The sequence below is a fragment of the Empidonax traillii genome, unplaced genomic scaffold, assembly GCF_003031625.1.
Source record: "Empidonax traillii isolate 1590-97213 ecotype Southwest subspecies unplaced genomic scaffold, ASM303162v1 scaffold687:size894609, whole genome shotgun sequence".
Classification (NCBI taxonomy): Eukaryota; Metazoa; Chordata; class Aves; order Passeriformes; family Tyrannidae; genus Empidonax; species Empidonax traillii.
Window position 1 is genome coordinate 548,005 of NW_020955880.1, and position 19,859 is coordinate 567,863.

Below are 19,859 nucleotides of genomic sequence, written 5' to 3' on the forward strand. Positions count from 1 at the left end.
TGTTGCATGTGAAAACAGCTTGCGTGGGGAGATATCTTTCTATGAGGTTTTAAGACAAGGAACTTGTGGTCATTTTTGGCTTCAATTTCAAAACCGTGTAAATGAAAAGAAAAATATTTTAAACAGATCTTATTTTTATACCTCAGATAGTATCTGCTGTTTGTAAACTCCTTATGAGTAGTACTGTGTAAAAGCAGGCTGTCAGCCAGAGGAACTTAAAATGTTTTTACAAATTGGAAGGATGGAAAAAACATCAAAACTCACTCCTGAACATAAATTTTGCTATTGTTTTCAGTTCTGAGGCTACTTTAGTTGAAAAACTCTACAGGGACTGCAGCAGGGTAGAGATGTGAAAGCATTGTCTTGAAAACTTTGGTAGACCATTCTAAATGCTCATGTGCATCATCTTGGTGTTCTCCACCTTAGTAAGTTGCCCTGTCTTTTTCTTCTCTAGGAATATGAAGAAAAAACTGGACGAGCTCACAAACCTCTCTCTCCTAAACAGAATGTGAGGAAGAATCTTGATTTTGAACCACTCTCCACTACAGCACTTATTTTAGAGGACAGACCAGCGTAAGTTTTGGGAAGTGCCACAGTGAGGGTCTCTTCAAAATGAACCTAGCAAAGATTTTTCTAACTCAGTGTATTTGCTCACCCTAACTTAAACAGATTCCTGAAAATCTAAAGTAGAATTTTTTTCAGACTAGTGAATATGGAAGTGGGTTGATTATGAGAAAAATTATTCAAACAGAGGGAACCTTATTTTGTAATAAAAGCAATGGCTTTTTATGAAAGGAGGTAAGTAGGAGAGCAGAGCCCCAGTTTTGAGTAATTCTACCTTTTAAACATGAACAAGGGATTTTTATTTTCTGTGAGAGAACATAAGCATAAAAATGAAGCTGGTATATGCTAAAGAGATTGAGAAGCAAGAATACAGTGTCCTGTTTACACAGAGAAAGAAAACACATCCATAAATAATGAAACATGAATAGTGATTGCTCTGCAGTGAGTTCAGCGTCACTTTTTAAAGGTTGTCAACTACTTGAGAAGTTGTTTCATACCTCTTTTCCTGCAAGGAGGTTCTTCCATATGCAAACTGTCTCCAGAGTGATTTACTGGCAGTTGCTTTGCCATGTTTTGCTCTAAATTACACAAATTCAGTCATGTTTAGTCTATGATTTTGAATGTTATCTGGCTTTATTGGGCATGGTGTCTGCATTTTTAGTATAGCTGTGCATTGGTGTGAAGAACTGGCATAACAGATCTGTGTTTTCATCTACAAAGCTGTGTGAAAAATGCCCATGTCAAAGTAGTCTCGTTGTAGGGTTATTTAAATAACTTTTTGGCTTGTCTGATGGCCTATGTGGCAAGACCTGGGGACGTCTGGAACAGCATGAGTGATTGTTTGTTACAGCAGGCTTTATTGTGTACAGCTGGAAACAAAGCACGCTGGCTTAGCTGTTGTATTCAGAACCTGTCTGCTAAAAATCTGTCTTCTTGTGGGATAATCTGAGAAGTACAGTGTTCACACAGATGGAATTAGTGATGCATTACAGCAGAATGTTCAGGTTTTGCTTTCGTTCCTACTGGTGAAAGACTGAGGAACTTCTGACCGAATAGATATTCTTAAGATTCTAGACAAGTGAATCATCTTTTCTTTTGTCTAGAAAGGAAAACTGCTCTGGGCAGCAGTGCTGTCCTCTGACTCTTTCCAAAGAATCTTCTTTTTTAATTGCTTACTTGCAGTTTACGTACTGTTTTTTTCCTATCAGGCTTTAAGTAATTTTTTTTTTTTATTTCCTACGACAAAAAGCTTTAAGACTTCTGGAAGGAAAATGCAGTGAGACTTTTTTTTTTTTTTTTCCCCAGAATGGCTGCTCATGATTTCACACTCAATTGTAGGATTTAGGTAACATTTTATAGTAAAAAAATCAGTAAATATTCCATAGTCCTTCTAACTTCAACTTCAAAAAGTGTTAGTTGAATCTTAATAGATACTAAACATCATCTCACACATATGGTGGTGATGTTAAGAGATAGGGCAGATAATTTGAGTGGTGGAATTTAAGTTAGCAGAACTTACTATTTTATCTGATTTTCCTTTCCAACTTTCCCCAACTTGAGCCATTTCTAAAGACTTGGATTTAAAAAAGATGGTGGTCAATTTACAGAAGTGAAGCTGGAAAAAGAGTAGATTATTTTCTGTGCCTAACAAAGACACAAATGTGAAAATTTACTTTCCTTGTTCTAGTAACAGTCTTGATTTGAAAAAAACAGAAAGATGTGAGCAAATCTTGATTTGTCATAAGCCTGTATCCCACGGCTGTGATTACAGTAAATAGTGACACACAGTCCCTGTTAATGGTGATGTGTTGATGGACAGCAGCTGCCTGGTATGCGACATCTTGCAGGAACAGGAAAGTGAATTTTTGCATAGCTTTTCTATTAACCAAAGATACAAACTGTCCTAGGAATAAAATAACAGTGTTCTACAATACAGAATAACAAAATAGTTAGTCATTTCCTGTTTTGATGTTTTGGTGATCCTGTATTTGTAAAGAGATACTTATGGTTATGTTAATTACAAATTCGAGTAGCTTAAAGGTAACGTGTTCTGGCATCGGAGCACCTGTATTTGTGTGGCAGAGCCTTAATCACAAATCCTAATGTTGGGTTGGTGTTGATGAGTGGACAATATCAAGGGTGACTCCAATGCCACTTGCTGTTCTAGGACCGAGGGGGAAGAACCAAGTCTTTAAAATAGAATGGAGTCTCAGAGAGCAGAGGGAAAGGGGAGCTGTGACAGGGAGTCATTTAAAGAAAGTTGTGCATGTAACCCGTAAATGAGGTGCACAGTAAGAGAGAACATGGTCCTGTGTCTTACCGGTCTAAATCAAAACTACCAGCTTGGTATATACACCCTTTATGAAGATCAGCCTGTGGGTTCAGTTGGTTTAATAATAAAAATGCTGAAATTACCAAACATAAGGAAATTACTCAGCATATTCTGTGTATAAAAGTGGTCAGTGTTCTTCCCTTCTGCTGACTCTGGCAAAAAAAGATTCTTTCCAAGGATCTGTTCTACTCACTGATTGCATATTTTGACAAGAAGCAATGTATGCTTTTCTTTTAGAAGAGCCTAGAATTTTCTTTAGACAGGCATGCCAACTCTAAATACTGATCTTTTTTTTTTTTTATTTTTTAATTTAAGGAACCTCCCTGCAAAACCAGCAGAAGAAGCTCAGAAACACAGACAACAGTACGAAGAAATGGTGGTTCAAGCAAAAAAAAGAGGTAATGGAATTTCTTGTCTTCAGAGGAGAAAAGTAAAGTTAAGGGATGTTTCTAAACCTGAAATACACTTGTCAGGCTGTTGCTCTGTAATGTGAGGGATCTGTACCTCCCTCTAAAGAAGTATCAATCCAAAGAGACAGGAACAAAGGTGGTTTCATTGAAAAGCCCCACCCTCAGCTGAAAAATAAAAGTCCTAGAATCCAGCAGGAAAGGATTTTTAATCTGTAACTCTTAAATAAATAAGTGGCATCTATTTGTGGCTTTAAAAACTTACTATATATATACATATAGTGAGGTAGATTGTCAGTCAAATTCATGAAGACTAGACTTAAAACTGCAGGGTATTTGCCAGTGTCATGTTGGGAACAACCTGTTCAGGCTGTAGTACATAAACATATAATTTTCCACGTAGGAAATGTATGCAATTATGTTAGTTTGATTCTCTCTCACTTAAGGTTAACAGCTTTCCCAGGGTTTTGCTCATAATTTCTGTCTGTGTCTTGATAACACTGTACTGTGCATATGAGGCAGAGGGGACAGTAGTGGTGGTTTCTTTCTGCTGGTATTTTTGACCATCTGGGTTTTCTAATTAAAAACATGCATTGCAGTAATAGGAAATTTGGACTCACAGTGATTTTGCATCCAGTGGGAGCTGCTGGAAATATTTTTTTTCCAGCTGGACAGACCTTTGAACAGTATGGAACAGTGGAAAGGTGATATGAACACAGGACTCCCTTGCTTTCTACAGCTGACGTAATAGAAGTGTCCTCTTGTGGTTTTGAATGTCATACACTTACCAGTGGAGTTTTAACTTCATGTGACTCCTGTTTAGTATATCCACTTGAGTAGTCCAGAGGAGTTTGTCTGTTCTTTCTTTGCAGGTAGGGTAGGTGGCTTGAGAGAAATGGGAGGATGATTAGGCAATGGACCAGGTCCTTGTGCTGTCTTCACTGAACCTGGAGTATGTCATTCTGTCCAGATAGATACCATGACAAACCCATTGTCCCTAAAGCCACTCTAGATGAACAGATTTGCAGAGTGATGCGTTGTTTAGAGGTCAGGAGGTCAAAGAGTGTAAATACCCTCTTTTTGCTAAGAGAATAATTGAAAGCTTGTATCAAAGCTGAAAATATTGTGAGGCACTTGGGATTGTTCTTCTCAGGCACAGCTTCTCTTGGGCTCTGAAGTGGACCCATCAGGCAGAATGTGCTCATTCCAAAGACCTTGTTCACGGTGCTGCTGTTCTGCAGTTGGTTTTTCTTGCCAGGCCGGTACCTTCCCATGCTGTAGACAGCGTGTGTGTGCACACGTGTGTCCTGTATTTCCACTGTGCTGCTGTGTCTGCCTGCATTTGGTAAATCCATGTCCAATGCTTGCCAGTGGGAAAAGTAGTAGCTGGTGATGCAGGAAGATACATTGAGTGATAATGCAAAAATGTAAAATATATCTAAACTAGACATGAAAAGTTTTCTTTTTAATGAACTGAAGGCTCCCATTTGTGATATATGATGTTTAGATGATCCATATGCCAGGTAACATCAAAAGTGCGACTCTTGTGATTTTTTTGACAGAATATCTAAATTGTAATATATGTATGGAAATGAAATACAGAACTTGTATCCATTTGACCTGTGTTTTTGAATCTGACATAAATGAAAGGGTGGGGCTTTCTGAGGAAATACTCTGACCTGTCCTACTAGGTGAGGCTGTTGGCTGTCGGAGGTGCTAATTCAGAGTTACTGGTGTGGTTGGATTTGGAGGGTCAAAGAAACCATATATTATCCAACTCCCTTTGTCCCATCCATTGAAAATGAGCCTTGGGCATAGTTCCACTTTGTTCCTGTTTGACATCACTGCTTAGTTAGCTGTCTGCCTGGGAAAGTTTTAGAATTCAAACATTAATTTTAGGTGAAAATGGTGTGCTTTTACATGGTTCTATAGCCATGACTAACTGAATATTTAGTTTCCGGTTTCATTAACTTAAAAAGAAAATTTTTTTTTCTGCAGAGTTGAAAGAAGCCCAGAAGAGAAAAAAACAACTGGAAGAACGCTGTAAACTGGAAGACAGCATTGGCAATGCTGTTTTAACATGGAACAATGAAATCTTGCCCAACTGGGAAACTATGTAAGACAGTATGTTATACTGAGTTTTAATTAAAAATTGCAGAGTCTTTATCCTGAAGAGAAGTTACAAAGTTAGGAAGCATAATTTTAAATGGCCTTGGAAGCTTTTCTTTGAAAGTCACTCTTGGACAGGTACAAAGAAGATAAACAGTATCTGTATTTCTGAAAGGTGACTGGAAGGGATGCAGTGCTAAATCTTGTCTTTAATGAAGGCTCAGGATAATCAGAAACTGAAGCACTGAGAAGTGATCTGTGGTAGAGAATGTAAAAACATGAAGCGTCATGCTTGAACACCCTGCATTTCCCAGAAATGAGCTTTCCTTGACTACTTAAGCTCTTTGTGTTGGAATATCAGTGTAGATTGAAGTACCTGTATGGTTTATGAAGCCTCTTTAATTACAGAGTGTTATACCTGCTGGGATAATCAAATGATGGAAAAGGGGGGAATAGGGAAAGAGTCATTTACATTAAGTGCTAAAAGATTTTGTACAAAGACAGCGCAGGCATTTGATAAGCTGCCTTCATGGTCTTTGCTTGTCGTCTTAAAAGAGCCACCCCCTTGTCCCCTCAAATACAACCACCATTTATCCATTTAACATAAACCAACAGCACTCAAAATTGCAATTTGCTTAACTGTGGAATTCGGTTTCCTGCGAATATGTGTTAAAAATATGGACAGAATTTGTTGGAAATTTCTGGAGAACAGAAGGATAATAAATCAAGTCTAAGCAAATTGTATATTTGTCTTTACGCATTTGTCTTTAGTATTTGAGGATGCATCTGTTATGGCTGCCGTAAAAATAAGGTCACCTTTTCCTGTATTGGTTTATAAATCCAGAAGTTCGCCAATGCGTTCACTGTTTTACAGTTTATTTTGGAGGCTGCTCTTAAATAAACGAATTGTTGTGGGTTTACCGCTTTCACTGGTGCTTAGATGCTGTTCAGTTCCTCCTGCTGGGCTCTCAGATTGATGAACATCAGCTGCAGCCATTTCAAAGCTTGTGTTCTGTTAAAATTTTATTCATGCTCCCCTCTAAAGGTTACTCCTTGTCACATCCTCATGCATTTTTCCAGAGGGTGATGGCTGCAAGGATGGCTGGGAAGCTGCACATCTGTGTGCACAGCAGGGTGGTGACAGAGGGCAGAGGGGGGACTTCCATAACTTGTGCCTGTATTAAGTCTTGCACGGAGCTGTCCAGTCTTTAGCATAGGTAGTGTCTTAGTGTCTTTTCATTTGTTCCCTATGGTTTTTGCTGGTCAAGTGTGGTTGCAGATTACAGGTGTTGTGATTGCAGTCAAAATAAGCCATTACCTTGGGAGGAAGTAAGATTTCCTTCACAGTTCAAAGCAAAATGATACAAAAGAACGGGTGTGTGCAAATTGCAATCGACTTCTCGGCCTGTTGATGTTCATTTTGGTTCAGATCCCTTCAGTAGTGGTTGGAGGCCACATTTGCAATTCATCAGGCAGTGAAATATTTCTTAGAATGACCTATTTTTCTTTATGCAGGTGTTGTTCCCGTAAAGTCCGAGAGCTGTGGTGGCAGGGCATTCCACCGAGTGTGAGAGGCAAGGTCTGGAGCTTGGCAATTGGCAACGAGTTAAACATCACCCACGGTGAGACTGTTGTTTTGTTGACACTGTCTTACAAAGCAAAATAGTAAAGGGACAGTCGTGTCTGCTGTGGTGTGTCAGACCCTGAGGTGTGGGTGTGAGGAAGTGTTATCTAGTTATACCTTTTCATGGTGCTTTGGTGTGTTTTGTTCAAAAATACAGCGTCTTTTAATCTTGTAGCTGTTCTAGGGCTGCTGCTGTGAATTGTTTCTGATTATTGCTGTCACTGTGACTTGCTTTGGTGTTAGACGGACATGGTCAGAATTAATGACTCAAGCTTTTTTTTTCTTTTTGAAACTTAGAACTGTTGTTAGTTTTTGTAATGCTTATAAATGTGCACGTACTGTGCTCCCTTTGATTTGAAGCAAGACAAGAGGTTTGTAAGAGATTAAAAGACCCCTGGGAAGATTTGTACTTTTGTTGGTGTGTTTGTGAAAATAGAAATAGTGTGCTGATTCCAAGTGCAGAAAAATACAGCTCTGAAAGACTAATATATGTAATTAGCTCCAACATGGAAATGGGATAGACTGCCTGTACTCCTGCTGTATGGTGCTGCTTTTCTGTGCTTTTTTTGGCTTAGTTACCTTGGGTGTAGTTCTTACATGGAATTTGCTAGACTTTCCTAATTATCCATTCAGACTATAATTTTGAATATCAGTGCTCTGCAAGAAAAAGTCAATACTTGAACATAAAATGCAACTTATGCCTGGATTGCCTTTCCTTTTCACTTAATCTGAATTTAGAGGTCAGTGGAGCAAGTCTTTCAGAACCATAACCTAATCAGAAGTTCAACTACTGTGTTAGAGAGTCATGTTACCTGTTAGGATTAGGGCAGCACTGCCCATGTGGTAGGTAGATTGGTAGTGGACATGAGCGTGTTCAAATGATGGAGTTGTTTTTCTGTTTTACTTTGTCCAGAACTGTATGACATTTGCCTGGCTCGTGCCAAAGAGAAGTGGCGATCACGTAGCACGGGAGGGGCTGAAGTAGAAGGTGAAGGTATGCTCTTTGTAAATGATTCATGCTGCGTTAAAGAATAAGAGATTTTGTAAAATCATTCCTTAAAATGAAATCGCATATTTTAAACAAAAAAATTCACTTATGAAGATTTTCTCTGGTAAAAAGGAAATGTCTTTTTGTGGAAACAAGGAATAGCTGTATTCTTCTCACTGAAATGATGGCCTCCTGTAAAGCACACTTACTAATTTTTCTTTTATAAACAATCTCTAGGTATAGCTCTTATTTCATGTAAGTTTGTAGAAAAACTGGGGAAGTTTGGGGATTATCATTTGAACTGCAACACTAAAATGCTTTTCTGCATCTGCAGTTTTAGAATTGAAACTCAAATTATAGCCGAAAGTTGTATTTCAGTCCCTTACTGCAGCTTTCAACCAATCTCTGGGGTGTGTTTCAGAGAGCAGTAATTTATTTTTGCAGACAAAGTGGTTTGAGATTTACTAATTAATTGGAAGAGTTGTCTGGTTTTGAGGGAGTATAAAACTACATGCAAATGAAATTGCCTTTGGTAAGTAATTATGCTGAGCAGAGCAGAAAAAGGAGAACACACGTACTGTCACTTATAAGCAGAAAAATATTTTGGATTGGAACTCCTCTACTTGGTTCTCTTAAGGTTGTCTACATCTTAAATGAGGTGGTATCTAGTATGTTTCCAACTCTTTATTTTCTGGAGTGTAGATGCTCATGTAATTGGTACAAACATTGGCTAGTAACAGCTCCTGTTTTCTGATTGCTCAGTAAGCAGCAGTAGGTAATTCCGATCTGTACTTATCAGAACAGGCAGAATACCAATAAAACCTCGAAATCAGAAACAAAACTAATGCTATAGAGATGTATTTTGTATGAGATCTGATTCAGTTATGGAGAGTGAATTATAGTGTCCGTTATCTTTAACAACACATACAAAGACTATGAATTTGAAAGGAGAGGTGACAGTAGTAGAGATGGGTGGTATCCATCAAATGCTGCTGCTTTAGGACTTCTCTTTCCCACTGCAGCCTTTCCACAGAGGCAACTACTTCAGGAGCCACTGGGGAGCCTTGTAGGAGGAGAGGGGATCACAGGTTAACAGGCTTGTGTCTGTCTAATGATTTGTCAGCAGATAACAGTGAAGTGCCTGACCTGCCTTGCCCTGTGTCTTTCCCCACATCACTTCAAAACAAATTGAGGGTCACTGTGCACTGTGGGGTTGCTCTAGGTCAGGCCATACTTGCTGCTTAGCCTGTGTGCTGAATTCATGGAATTGTTTTGTCTGTAGCCTTATTCCCTAGCATTCACATCAAAATAAATGAGCTGTGCAAAAGCTAACCCTTACTGGAAAAACAAAACAAAACAAAAAAACAAACCAAAGAATGTACACCAAATCCATGTAATAAATGCAGTAACTTTGGCTTTTGTAGATGCTGGATTTTCTGCAGCTGACAGAGAAGCAAGCTTGGAGTTAATAAAACTGGATATCTCGAGAACATTTCCTAGTCTTTGTATATTCCAGCAGGTAAGCAATGTTGACTTTTGTCTTGACTTCTCAGGGAAACTTAGTTTACATAATCTTGCCTGTCCCTTGGTTGAAACAGCCCATTGAGTTCAAATCTGAAAGAGTAAGCATCTTGAGAGGATAAAGTTCCTAAAGATTTTGAAAAACTATAAATAATCTAGAAAATAGTAACCTCGAGGTACTGTACTGTACACTTGGAAGAGACAAAACCCCAGTGTGTTGGTTAATCGTTGTGATTCATTTGACTTAGTTCATGCTGGTTTCTGTCTGGTGAAGTGATGCAGGTCAGTGTTTCGAAGTCAGTGAATCAGCACCACTGGGTTGCAAATAGATGCTGAGAGAGAGCACAGCTCAAGCAAACAAGATTTGTTGGCCTTTTTTTGGTTCAATGCAAGGCTAATTTAACTCGTATGGTTTTGGTGTGCTTTAATGACTCACTTTAATTGGATTTAGACATTCTCTGCACAGATTTCAGCAGCCCTGTAAAAAGTTTAGATTGAGATAAATCACCATTTTTGGGCGAGAATTTCCCTTTGGAAATTCTTAGAGTACTCAGTGCAAGATATGGCAGCTGTTAATAGTCAACAATGTGAAATTCCTTTTAGCTGCACACGTCATTCTTGATACGTTCTGTGTGCTATGACATATTTTTGTTTTGACTGTTTTCTTCATGGCTGAATTCTGCCTCCAGTCTTGAGGACAATGAAGTGGTTTGCATTGTTGTTCTGCTTGCTTGGCACAGTTGTCATAGTGCTGCTGAGCTATAGGGAATCTCTTAGGCTTGCATTCCTCTTGTATAAGTATTTAATAGGTAATTGATGTATTGGATGAACTGGTACTTATTTCTAATAAATGGGGTTTGGAGGACTGTTTCACGTTCTTAAAGCCAAAATTATTTGAAATACTTTGGGCTGTTCTAAGCTGCATTGGTAAAGAACATGTCCTTCATCAGCAGTAATAGAGACCATCTGTAGCACTGAAGAGTTTTTAGCATGTTTGTTGTATAATCAGATGTATTGTCTTGTTTTTGTTTAATTACAGGGTGGTCCTTACCATGACACGTTGCACAGTATTTTAGGAGCCTATACTTGTTACAGACCTGATGTAGGCTATGTAAGTGAAGAATTTTTTTTTTTTCAGGGGTGGAGGGAGAGGATTATGGGGAGGGAGTATTGTGTTAAATCATCCGTTTGTAGGGCATATATTAAATGATTTTGTGAAAGCTTGTTGGGGTCTGTGTGTGCTTTCTTCTATTTCAATACGTGCTTGAAAAGTGTGTATAACAGTTCTCTTGCTAAATTTAAGCTTTTTAACAGGTTAAGTGGAAAACTCAAAAGGATATATTTGTACTCAAAAATACATACTTTGAAAATTGAAGTTGAAGAGAAGGTGTAGTTAAATTGGTCCTTTGAAGTACTTATTGTTAAAATCAGTCTGAGACTCTGCTGTTGAGGGGAAATGATAGGCTTTTGTGTGCCTCAGCACTGAGTACTTCTGGACCAGTCTCTAAAGCAATGCCCATTGAAGCTACAGGAGCTCCCTCGTAGTGTTTGAAGTAGTGATTGGGAGAGCACTGAGTGGATTTCAGATACTCCATTTAGTCTCTTTTCCCAGAGCAGGGCTATGTATGGAGGCTTATTGTTTGTTCAGGAGCAGCTGTTTTAGACAAGGCAGATGCAGAAAAGTGACATTTCTATTCTATAGCAGCATGTAATGCTTGGCATGAGCTGCTGAACATGACTGCCAGGAAGGGAGACAAAGGGCAGGTCAGCTGGTGTGCTTCCTTTGGCTCAGCAACAACCTGTTGTGTTGGGAAGGAGCTGGTTTCTCAGGTTTGCAGGAATGGCTGTCACACCTCAGTCCATGTGACCCTGCAATGGCAGCTCTGCACCCTCAGAGTGAGAGAGCTTTGCCAGGATTCCGTAACAGGATTTGTAGAAAAAGAGAGCAATGTCATGAGCTTATGGTAAATGAAACAAGAGTTTAAATCTTAAAACAGTATTGCTTGTCAAATGAGTCACTGCAGTTGTCTGTACTGGCTGGTAATGGATGGAAAAAGGGAAGTACAGGCTTTGTCTCTAGGGTTCTTGTCCAGCTTTCCACAAATAAGGGTATATGTGACCCATCCCTAGGAGGAGAGGGATTGCTTAGAAACATCTTGTTCTTCAAAAAACTCTTTATTCTGTGCCTTTGAAAGTGCTGTCATGCTAGCCCGTCTTAGGAGTTTTACTTGGAGTCTTTGAAAGAAGGCAACATGGGAATTGTTAACTTCCATGCTCCGAGCATCTGATACCGAAGGTCATGTGGGTTAAAGAAGTCCTGCTTTTATGAATGTTTCTCCAAAGTCAGCAGCTCAGTGAGTGCATTAAACACTAGTGATCAGGAGGACAAAAGGAAGAAGTGTTGTTGGAAGAATACAGTCACTGCTGAATGGTAACACTTCTCCTTTCTTCAGGTACAGGGCATGTCATTCATAGCAGCAGTGCTGATCTTGAACTTGGATACTGCGGATGCCTTCATTGCTTTTTCTAATCTTTTAAATAAACCCTGTCAGATGGCGTTTTTCCGTGTGGACCATGGCCTTGTGAGTATGCAGGAAAGCTATAATTGACATGTTGTGGATAATGTGTAGGGAAAGTTTAAAAAGAAAGAAAAAATGATTGGATCAGTAGCTGGGAAAAGAAATCAGAATATATTTTAAAGCAACATGCTTGATAAACTAAGAAACCCCAACACACACATGCAGACTCCGTCAAAAAAGTCAAAACAAACCAAAGATCACCCCCTTTACCTTTTTGAATAGGCAGGTGAATGAAATTTTTGAGCAACTATTTTATGATGCTCAGAAAATATTTGTGAGAATATTATTCCAGCAATTGGAAGCTGAAAACACCATAATGTTGGAAGTGTCTTGAAGGTGATTTTTATTGGAGTCTAATGGGTTGCTAAAAACAGACTGTTGCAAAGAGAAGCACGTTTCCCCTATCTTACCATTGCAGCTGTGTTTGGGTCCATCAGGCTCCTTTTCAGAGGAACAGACCTCTCCGATTTTCAGGGGGAGCTGATTGCCTGTTTCTCTCTGGAGCATCTAAAATTCTGTGTTGGCATGTACACTGGGCTACTGATCTGCTATAGCAAAGTAAGACATCTCTATTTTACTTTAAAGGTGGTTTTGTGTCAAATGTATGGCATTCTTTATTTCTTTCTCACCTTTTAATGCTATGAAAATAGGATCTGCTTCTCAAGAGTTCAAGTGGGAGAAATAAAGCAAAGGAATGGATACATCAACAGCAGTAACTTTCATTGCTTAAACAGTAGGACACTAGAGATCCTATCAGAATTTCCTGCTGGAAAAGCAGTCTGTAATTCCTGTTGCAGTTCCTGAATCTCAGAGTTGTAAATGCCATAGGGAGATGCACCACAGCGCAGACAGCACTAGTAGCAGTATCAACCCTCTCCATTATAGCACTTGTAAGAAGAGGACATGCTCATGCATTCACTGTGTAAATGTGGTTCTTGTGAAGTTGATTTTGGACTTAAATTGACTAGAATAAGATAAATATTTTTTTTTAGCTGAGAGAATTGGTTTTGGTGTGCTCTTGGATAGTGCTGTTTAGTTCTATTAGCCTGTCCAAATAGCAACTACATGATAAATGTGTGCTTACAGAAGGGCAGAGATGGTGATAGATGAAATATTAATATATCATGAAAGCAAAAGCCATGATTTAACATCCCAAGGAAAGTGTTGTATCTAATATTTCAAAGGGAGTAGTGACACTCAAGTGAGACAATTTTGGCTTCCTGTGGTTAGGATGGTGACCTGCTGTCTACCCTCAACTTTTTGTGTCAGTTTTACAGCATAATAAGCAAATGCTGATTTGTTTTAGAATAAATGAAAAAACTTAAATCAGCAGAAGTTACAATAATTCATACCAGTTTATCTTGACTTCTTTTTCTGGTTAGTTATATTGAACTACATTATCTTTTAATTAACACTAAATAAATGTCATGTTGAGTGTTGATTTGATCAAGACAAATACCTGTACTGCTGCCCACATGACCATCAATAGATGTGATTGCAGCACTTATGTGTAAGGTCCCGTCTCTGAAGTGCTTTTGAAATAAGAGCTCCAGTAGAACTGTCTCACAGTGCTGCCAGCACATTAGCAGGTTCCTGGGAAAGTAGAAGCAGGCATTACCTGCTCCCTTGTTTATACTCAAAAGATCTCATGGGTGTTTGGATTTCATGCATTAAAAATCCCCACTGGGAAGCTGTTTCAGGTGCACAGTTCTCTAAAGTGGGTTCCTGCATTTCTGGTGTCACGTTTGACTGTGAAGCTGTTTCTCAGTAACTCATGGTTCAGAGATTTTAAAATAGCTTTGATGTTAGAATATGATTTATGACTGGAATCTACTGGACTCTTCACTGTTGCTGAGGAGTATCAACATTATTTTAGTTTTGTATTTCATTATGTTCCATTGAGTCTTGGATTTTGTTCAGTATAATATTAAATTACTGCCACAAGCATAAAAAAACCATTCTGTTATATTTATTTTAAGAAATCCACAAAAAACTTGTCTCCTGCTGGTATTTTTCTTTCCAAAGGAAGCTGACCAAGACCCAAACCAATCATTACATTGTTTAGTATGAGAATGATATACAGAGTGGACCTTAAACTTTTCATGCTTGCGGATGCTGTTTTGTGTGTACATGCTTAGCTCTTTACAGTATCCTGTAGTTCATCTGATCCTATTTTAAAGGGCATTAATCCAACAACAGATAATGCATTTAAGCCTGTTAATAACACAGCTAACTGCTTGTTTTCTCCCCATTGTGTTTTCCCAGATGTTGACTTACTTTGCCGCATTTGAGGTATTCTTTGAAGAGAATCTGCCAAAGTTATTTGCTCACTTCAAAAAGAATAACTTAACTCCAGACATCTATCTAATTGATTGGTAAGGTATTGAAAGTGTGATTATTAATGTGCATACTAACATATAACTCCATGTCAGCATTCATGACAGAAATTGGGTGTTCTTACCTGGTTTAATGTTCTTTCAAGATAAAGGCTTTATTTTTTTGTTCACTACTTAAGTTGTCAGTCCAAATCATTCCCACCTACTTCTGTGATGTTTAGCATCTGCCTAACCTTTATTATTGTACTTGTGTTGAGTTGGAATCTTACCTGGAAATACTGCTGCACTGAAGTGTTTATATATATTTGGTGCCTGTTTGGAATATCTTCTGAGGAAATCTGTTAGTCTTCATTGCATGTGCAGGTGTGTACCAGGGTGGTGTATTCAGAAAGTATTGCTAGTCTTGAATTTGAAATGTACAGTTTGTCCTGCACAGAACAGGAAAAGCGTAGTTAAAACATTTGGCAATACAACATAAAACTACAGAAAAACTATTCCACTTAGCAGACAGGCAATTACAGTTGTTTTATAAGTTGAAACTGCTTCCCCTTTTAGTTCTAGTGTACTCAGAACCTTTTTCCTTGGAGAGGAAAAAAGACAAGGATCTTAATTGCACTTCTGCCAAATTTCAGTGTGGTATTAGGCATTTCAAATTGAATGTTTGCATTTGTGGCTATCAAACTTTGGTTTGGGGCAGTTAAAATGCCTCTTTTCAGCAAGACTTTGTTGTTAGTTTTGGGATTACATGAAAGCTTTTTTGTGAAAAATTGGTTTGCCCTTTAATTGTTGACAAATGTTTCTGTTTTCAGGTATCTGCCAAATACCCTTAGTAAAAGAATTAAGGGCCCAGTGGTAACAGCTTTTTTTTTTCCCTGACATTAATAAGTTATTATTTTGGAGAACATTTGTACTGTTATTGCAATTCTAGCTGAACCACACTGGCAGTATCCTGATCTTTAAGACCTAGTTGGTAGCACTGAACATGTTGCTCATCTATTAGACAGAAATACATTTAAAGTAAATCAGTCCAATCCAACAGCTCCAAGTTTGAATACATGACTTTTTGTAGGATCATAGAATTGCTGGGGCATTGGAACAGTTTTCTGGAGATCATGCAGTCTAACCCCACTGCTCAGAGCTAGAGCAGGGTGCTTGGAACCTTGTCCAGCTGGGTCTTAAAGGTCCAAGGAAGGACATTCCACAGTCTCTTCAGGCAACTCTGTTCCAGTGTTCAGCCACCCTTGCAGTCAACAATCTTTCTATTTTCTTAGGTTTAAATGGAATTTCCTGTATTTCATTTTGTCCTCCTTGGCTCTTGTCCTTTCACTGGATACAGCTGGGAAGAGTCTGGCTCTGTCTTCTTTACATCCTCCTACCAAATGTTTTTAGACATTTGGGTCTGAGCCATCTCTTCTCCCAGCTGAGCAGTACCAGCCTGCTCAGCCTCTCTGTGTCAGGTGTCCCAAGCCTTCAGTCACCTTCATGGTGAGCTGGACTTGCTCCAGTATGTCCATGTCTCTCTTGTACTGGGAAGCCAACGCTGGCTTGTTGGTGCTGAGTAGATGGATGAGCTGCCATGGCATGCTGGCAGTGCTGCTCCTGCTGCAGCCCAGGATCTGTGGTGCTCTTTGCTGCAATTGCTGGCTTAAATTCAGTGTGGTGTCCACCAGGACCTCCATGTCCTTTTCTGCAAAGCTGCTTTACAGCCAGTTGGTTTCCCAAATGTGCTGGTACCTGGGCTTATTTCCTACCCAGGTGCAGGACTCGGCATTTCCCTTTGCAGGACGCCATGGGATTCACGATGGCTCACTTCTGCAGTGTCTCAGGGTCGCAGTGGAGTGGTGTATCAACCACCCCTCCCAGTTTTTATCACCTGCAGATGTGCTGAGGGTACGGTCTGGCCCATCATCTGGGTCCCTGATGAAGACATTTAAAAGTGTTGGAAGAGTATCAAACCCTGGAGCACACTGCCAGGGAATTGGCTTGAAGCTGTACTTCATGCCATTAATGACAGCCTTCTGAGCTTGGCAGTGCCACGTGGTTTTCAGTCCACCTCACTGTCCATTTGTTTAATCCATACTTCATCAGTTCATCAGCAAAGATTTTATGAGATACAGCACTGAAAACCTTGCTATCAAGATATGCAACCTCCATTGCTCTCCCCTCTAGTCCTGGCTATGAACTTTGATCAGGCATGATTTTGGCTTGATTTAATCCGTATTGACTTCTCCCAATCACCTTTTTGCCCATTGCACTTTTTAAGTGATCTCCAGAACTTTTTCTTTCATTACTTTCTCAGGGATGGAGGTGACACCAACCAGTCTGTAGTTTGCAGGATCCTACCTGTTGAATATGGGAGGGACATTATCAGATCCTGATAACTGGGATCTTTCAAAGATAGTGGCCTCACAGTGACACCAGACAGTTTCCCCACACACTTTTATATGCCCCACTCATTTAGGTGTTCCCTAATGTGATCCTCCTCCAGCTAGGATAGGGTTTTCTTGCACTTGGCTTTCCCACTGGTCTGGAGGACCTGGGCTTTGTGAAGGCAGTGAGTACCACAGCCTTCTGAGTGACCCTTGTCACCAGGTTCCTTGCCCTGTTCAGCAATGGGCTCATGTTTTCCTGCATCTTTTTACCTGCTGGTGCAAGAAAGTCCTCCTTGTTGTTGTTCACATCCATTGCTGGATTCAACTCCAAATAGACTTGTGATTTCCTAGCCCTTTCTCTGTATACTCAGGCAATGTCTCTGCATTTCTCCAGAGTCACCTGCTCCTCATTCAGCCTCTGTTATGCTTCCTCTTTCTTTATTTTTGAGTTTTGTCAGGAGGTCCTTGTTTATCCCTACAGGCTTCCTGCTACCTTTGCTTGAGCTCCTTGATTTGCATATGCCTTTTGCACAGAGGGTGGTGTAACTTGGGTTTTGTGTGACTTGGCTTTTACACTGGGATTAAATATTAATGCACCACGAGTAGGGGAATGAGAGGGTGTGTAATGTACAGGCTCATTTCTCCCAACATTTCATGGGAGAAATACCATTGGAGGGATTCTATGACTGAAGGCTGAGAATATTAAACTGAACTAGATCTATGCCCAGAGTATGGAAAAAATACTAGGATAGGATAGAAGGGAAGAAAGAGAACAGAGGCTGGTGTGTTCAGTGAAAAGAGGAAAGGTGTTGAAATTGCATTGCCTCAGACAATGTTGTGAAAAGCCAGTATGTGGAGGAAGCAACTGAATAAAAGGGATATCAGAATAAGATGACATGTGGGAGAGTAACGGAATAGACAACACTGAAATCACCAGCTTATTGTATTTTTAATGGATAATGCCAATAGCAAAAGGCAGTCTAGAAATAATATTGATGTGTTACTTGATGGGGGTTGGCACTTCACCAACAGGACACAGACGAGGCAGAGGTGTTTAATGCTTTCTGCGCTTTGGGCTTCATACCAGTAATGGGTTTTGGGGTATCCCAGAGCCCTGAGCTGGAAGACCATGGCTGTGAGAATGAAAAACTCCCAGTCAACCCTGAGCTTCTGTGGGACTTGCTGCTCCAGCTGGATGGTCTGTGGGGCCTGATGGGATTCGTCCAAGAGTACTCAGAGAACTGGCTGATGTCACTGTGAGGCCTCTCTCAATGATTTTTTTGACTGATCTTCCAGGCAATCTGGAGAGATCCCAGTTGCCTGGAAGCTGGCTAACAGTTGTCCCAGTTTTCAAAGACAGGCACAATGGGAAACTACCAGCCTGTCTCACTGGTCAAATTATGGACAGGATTATTCTGGGAAGTACTGGAAAACACCTGAAGGACAATGCAGTCATTGATCACAACCAGCACAGGTTCACGAAGCGAAAGTCCTGCTTCACCAACCTAATTTCCTGTTATGACCCAGGTACCCTCCTAGTTGATGTAATGGTTTTAGATTCCAGTAAAACTTTTGATACCATCTCACAGGATCCTTCTGAACAAAATGAGTAAACACATGGTGTGATGGGCGAGTGATTGGGTAACACAGCACAGAGGGTAACAGTGAATGGAGTGACATCAGACTGGGGACCTGTCACTAGTGGGGTTCCACAGGGCTCTGACTTGGGCCCCGTGCTCTTCATCTTCATAAATGACTTGGATGCAGGACTGGAAGGGATACTGAGCAAGTCTGAGGATGTCACTAAAGAGGAAAAATCTGCTGCCTTCTTGAAAGACAGGGAGACCCCACAAAGAGACCTCAACAAATCAGAGGATTGGACAGTCACCAACTACAGGAAATTCAACACAGGAGTTGAACCTGGGATTAGGGAAACCCTGGATGTTCATACAGACTGGGGAATGAGATGCTGGAAAGCAGTGCCATGGAAAGGGACCTGGATGTCCTGGTTGATGGCAAGTTGAATGTGAGTCAGCAGTGCCCTGGCAGCCAGGAAGACCAACCATGTCCTGGGGAGCATCAGGCAAAGCATCACCAGTGGGGCAAGGGAGGGGATTGTCCTGCTCTGCTCTGGGGTGGGGATGTTGTGGCAGTTTTGGACACCACAATATAAGAAAGATATTAAACCATGAGAAAGTGTCCAAAGGAGGGTGACAAAGATGGTGAAGGCCCTAAGGGGAAACCGTATGAGGAGCTACTGAGGGCACTTGGTCTGTTCAGCCTGGAGAAGAGGAGACTGAGGGGAGATCTCATTGCAGTTACAACTTCCTCGTGAGGGGAAGAGGAGGGGCAGGCACTGATCTCTTCTCTCTGGTGACCAGTTACAGGATCTAAGGGAATTGTCTAAAGTTGTGTCAGGGGAGGTTTAGGTTGGATATTAGAAAAAGGTTCTTCACCCAGAGGGTGGTTGGGCACTGGAACAGACTCCCCAGGGAAGTGGTCACAGCACCAAGCCTGACAGAGTTCAAGAAGCGTTTGGATCTCAGGCACATTGTGTGACTCTTGGGGTGGTCCTGTGCAGGACCAGGAATTGGACTTTGATGATCGTTGTGGGTCCCTTCTATGATACTATGGATTACTAGTTTAATATGATGCTGTCATAAATAAGGTGATTCTTATGTAGGAGGAACTAAAACCGAGCATCTTCATGGTGCAGGCATGTTAATATCATGCTGACTTCAAGCTTTATTTTGTAAAGAAGAAATCCTGAGGGACAAGAGCAGAAATCAGAGGTGTAGAAAAACAGACTGTTTTGACAAAAGGTTGAAGGTTTATGTTCCTTTGGGCAGTTTCAGTAGATAGACTATTTTCTTGAGGAAACCTTTATATAATCAGTTGTTCTCTCTTAGCACACATATGGGGTAAAAAAAAAACAAACACAAAACCAAAACAAAAACCACCAGAAGAAGAAAAAATTAGAGACTTGTGAGCAAAGAACCGAAGTGATGAAGTCTGTGTTGAAGTGTT

General features: G+C 40.2%; 1 protein-coding gene across 4 annotated transcripts in view; it reads left to right on the plus strand.

Moving 5' to 3' along the window:
• TBC1D14 (TBC1 domain family member 14) overlaps positions 1 to 19,859 on the plus strand; it is a 67,470-nt gene that overhangs the window by 40,510 nt on the left and 7,101 nt on the right. For all 4 annotated transcript variants that reach the window (XM_027899726.1, XM_027899727.1, XM_027899728.1 and 1 more), the window contains 9 exons: positions 455 to 573; positions 3,212 to 3,294; positions 5,302 to 5,419; positions 6,928 to 7,034; positions 7,950 to 8,030; positions 9,449 to 9,543; positions 10,585 to 10,656; positions 11,999 to 12,127; positions 14,390 to 14,499. In XM_027899726.1, coding sequence (XP_027755527.1) covers positions 455 to 573; positions 3,212 to 3,294; positions 5,302 to 5,419; positions 6,928 to 7,034; positions 7,950 to 8,030; positions 9,449 to 9,543; positions 10,585 to 10,656; positions 11,999 to 12,127; positions 14,390 to 14,499 — 914 coding nt within the window. The remainder of the gene's footprint in view (positions 1 to 454; positions 574 to 3,211; positions 3,295 to 5,301; positions 5,420 to 6,927; positions 7,035 to 7,949; positions 8,031 to 9,448; positions 9,544 to 10,584; positions 10,657 to 11,998; positions 12,128 to 14,389; positions 14,500 to 19,859) is intronic.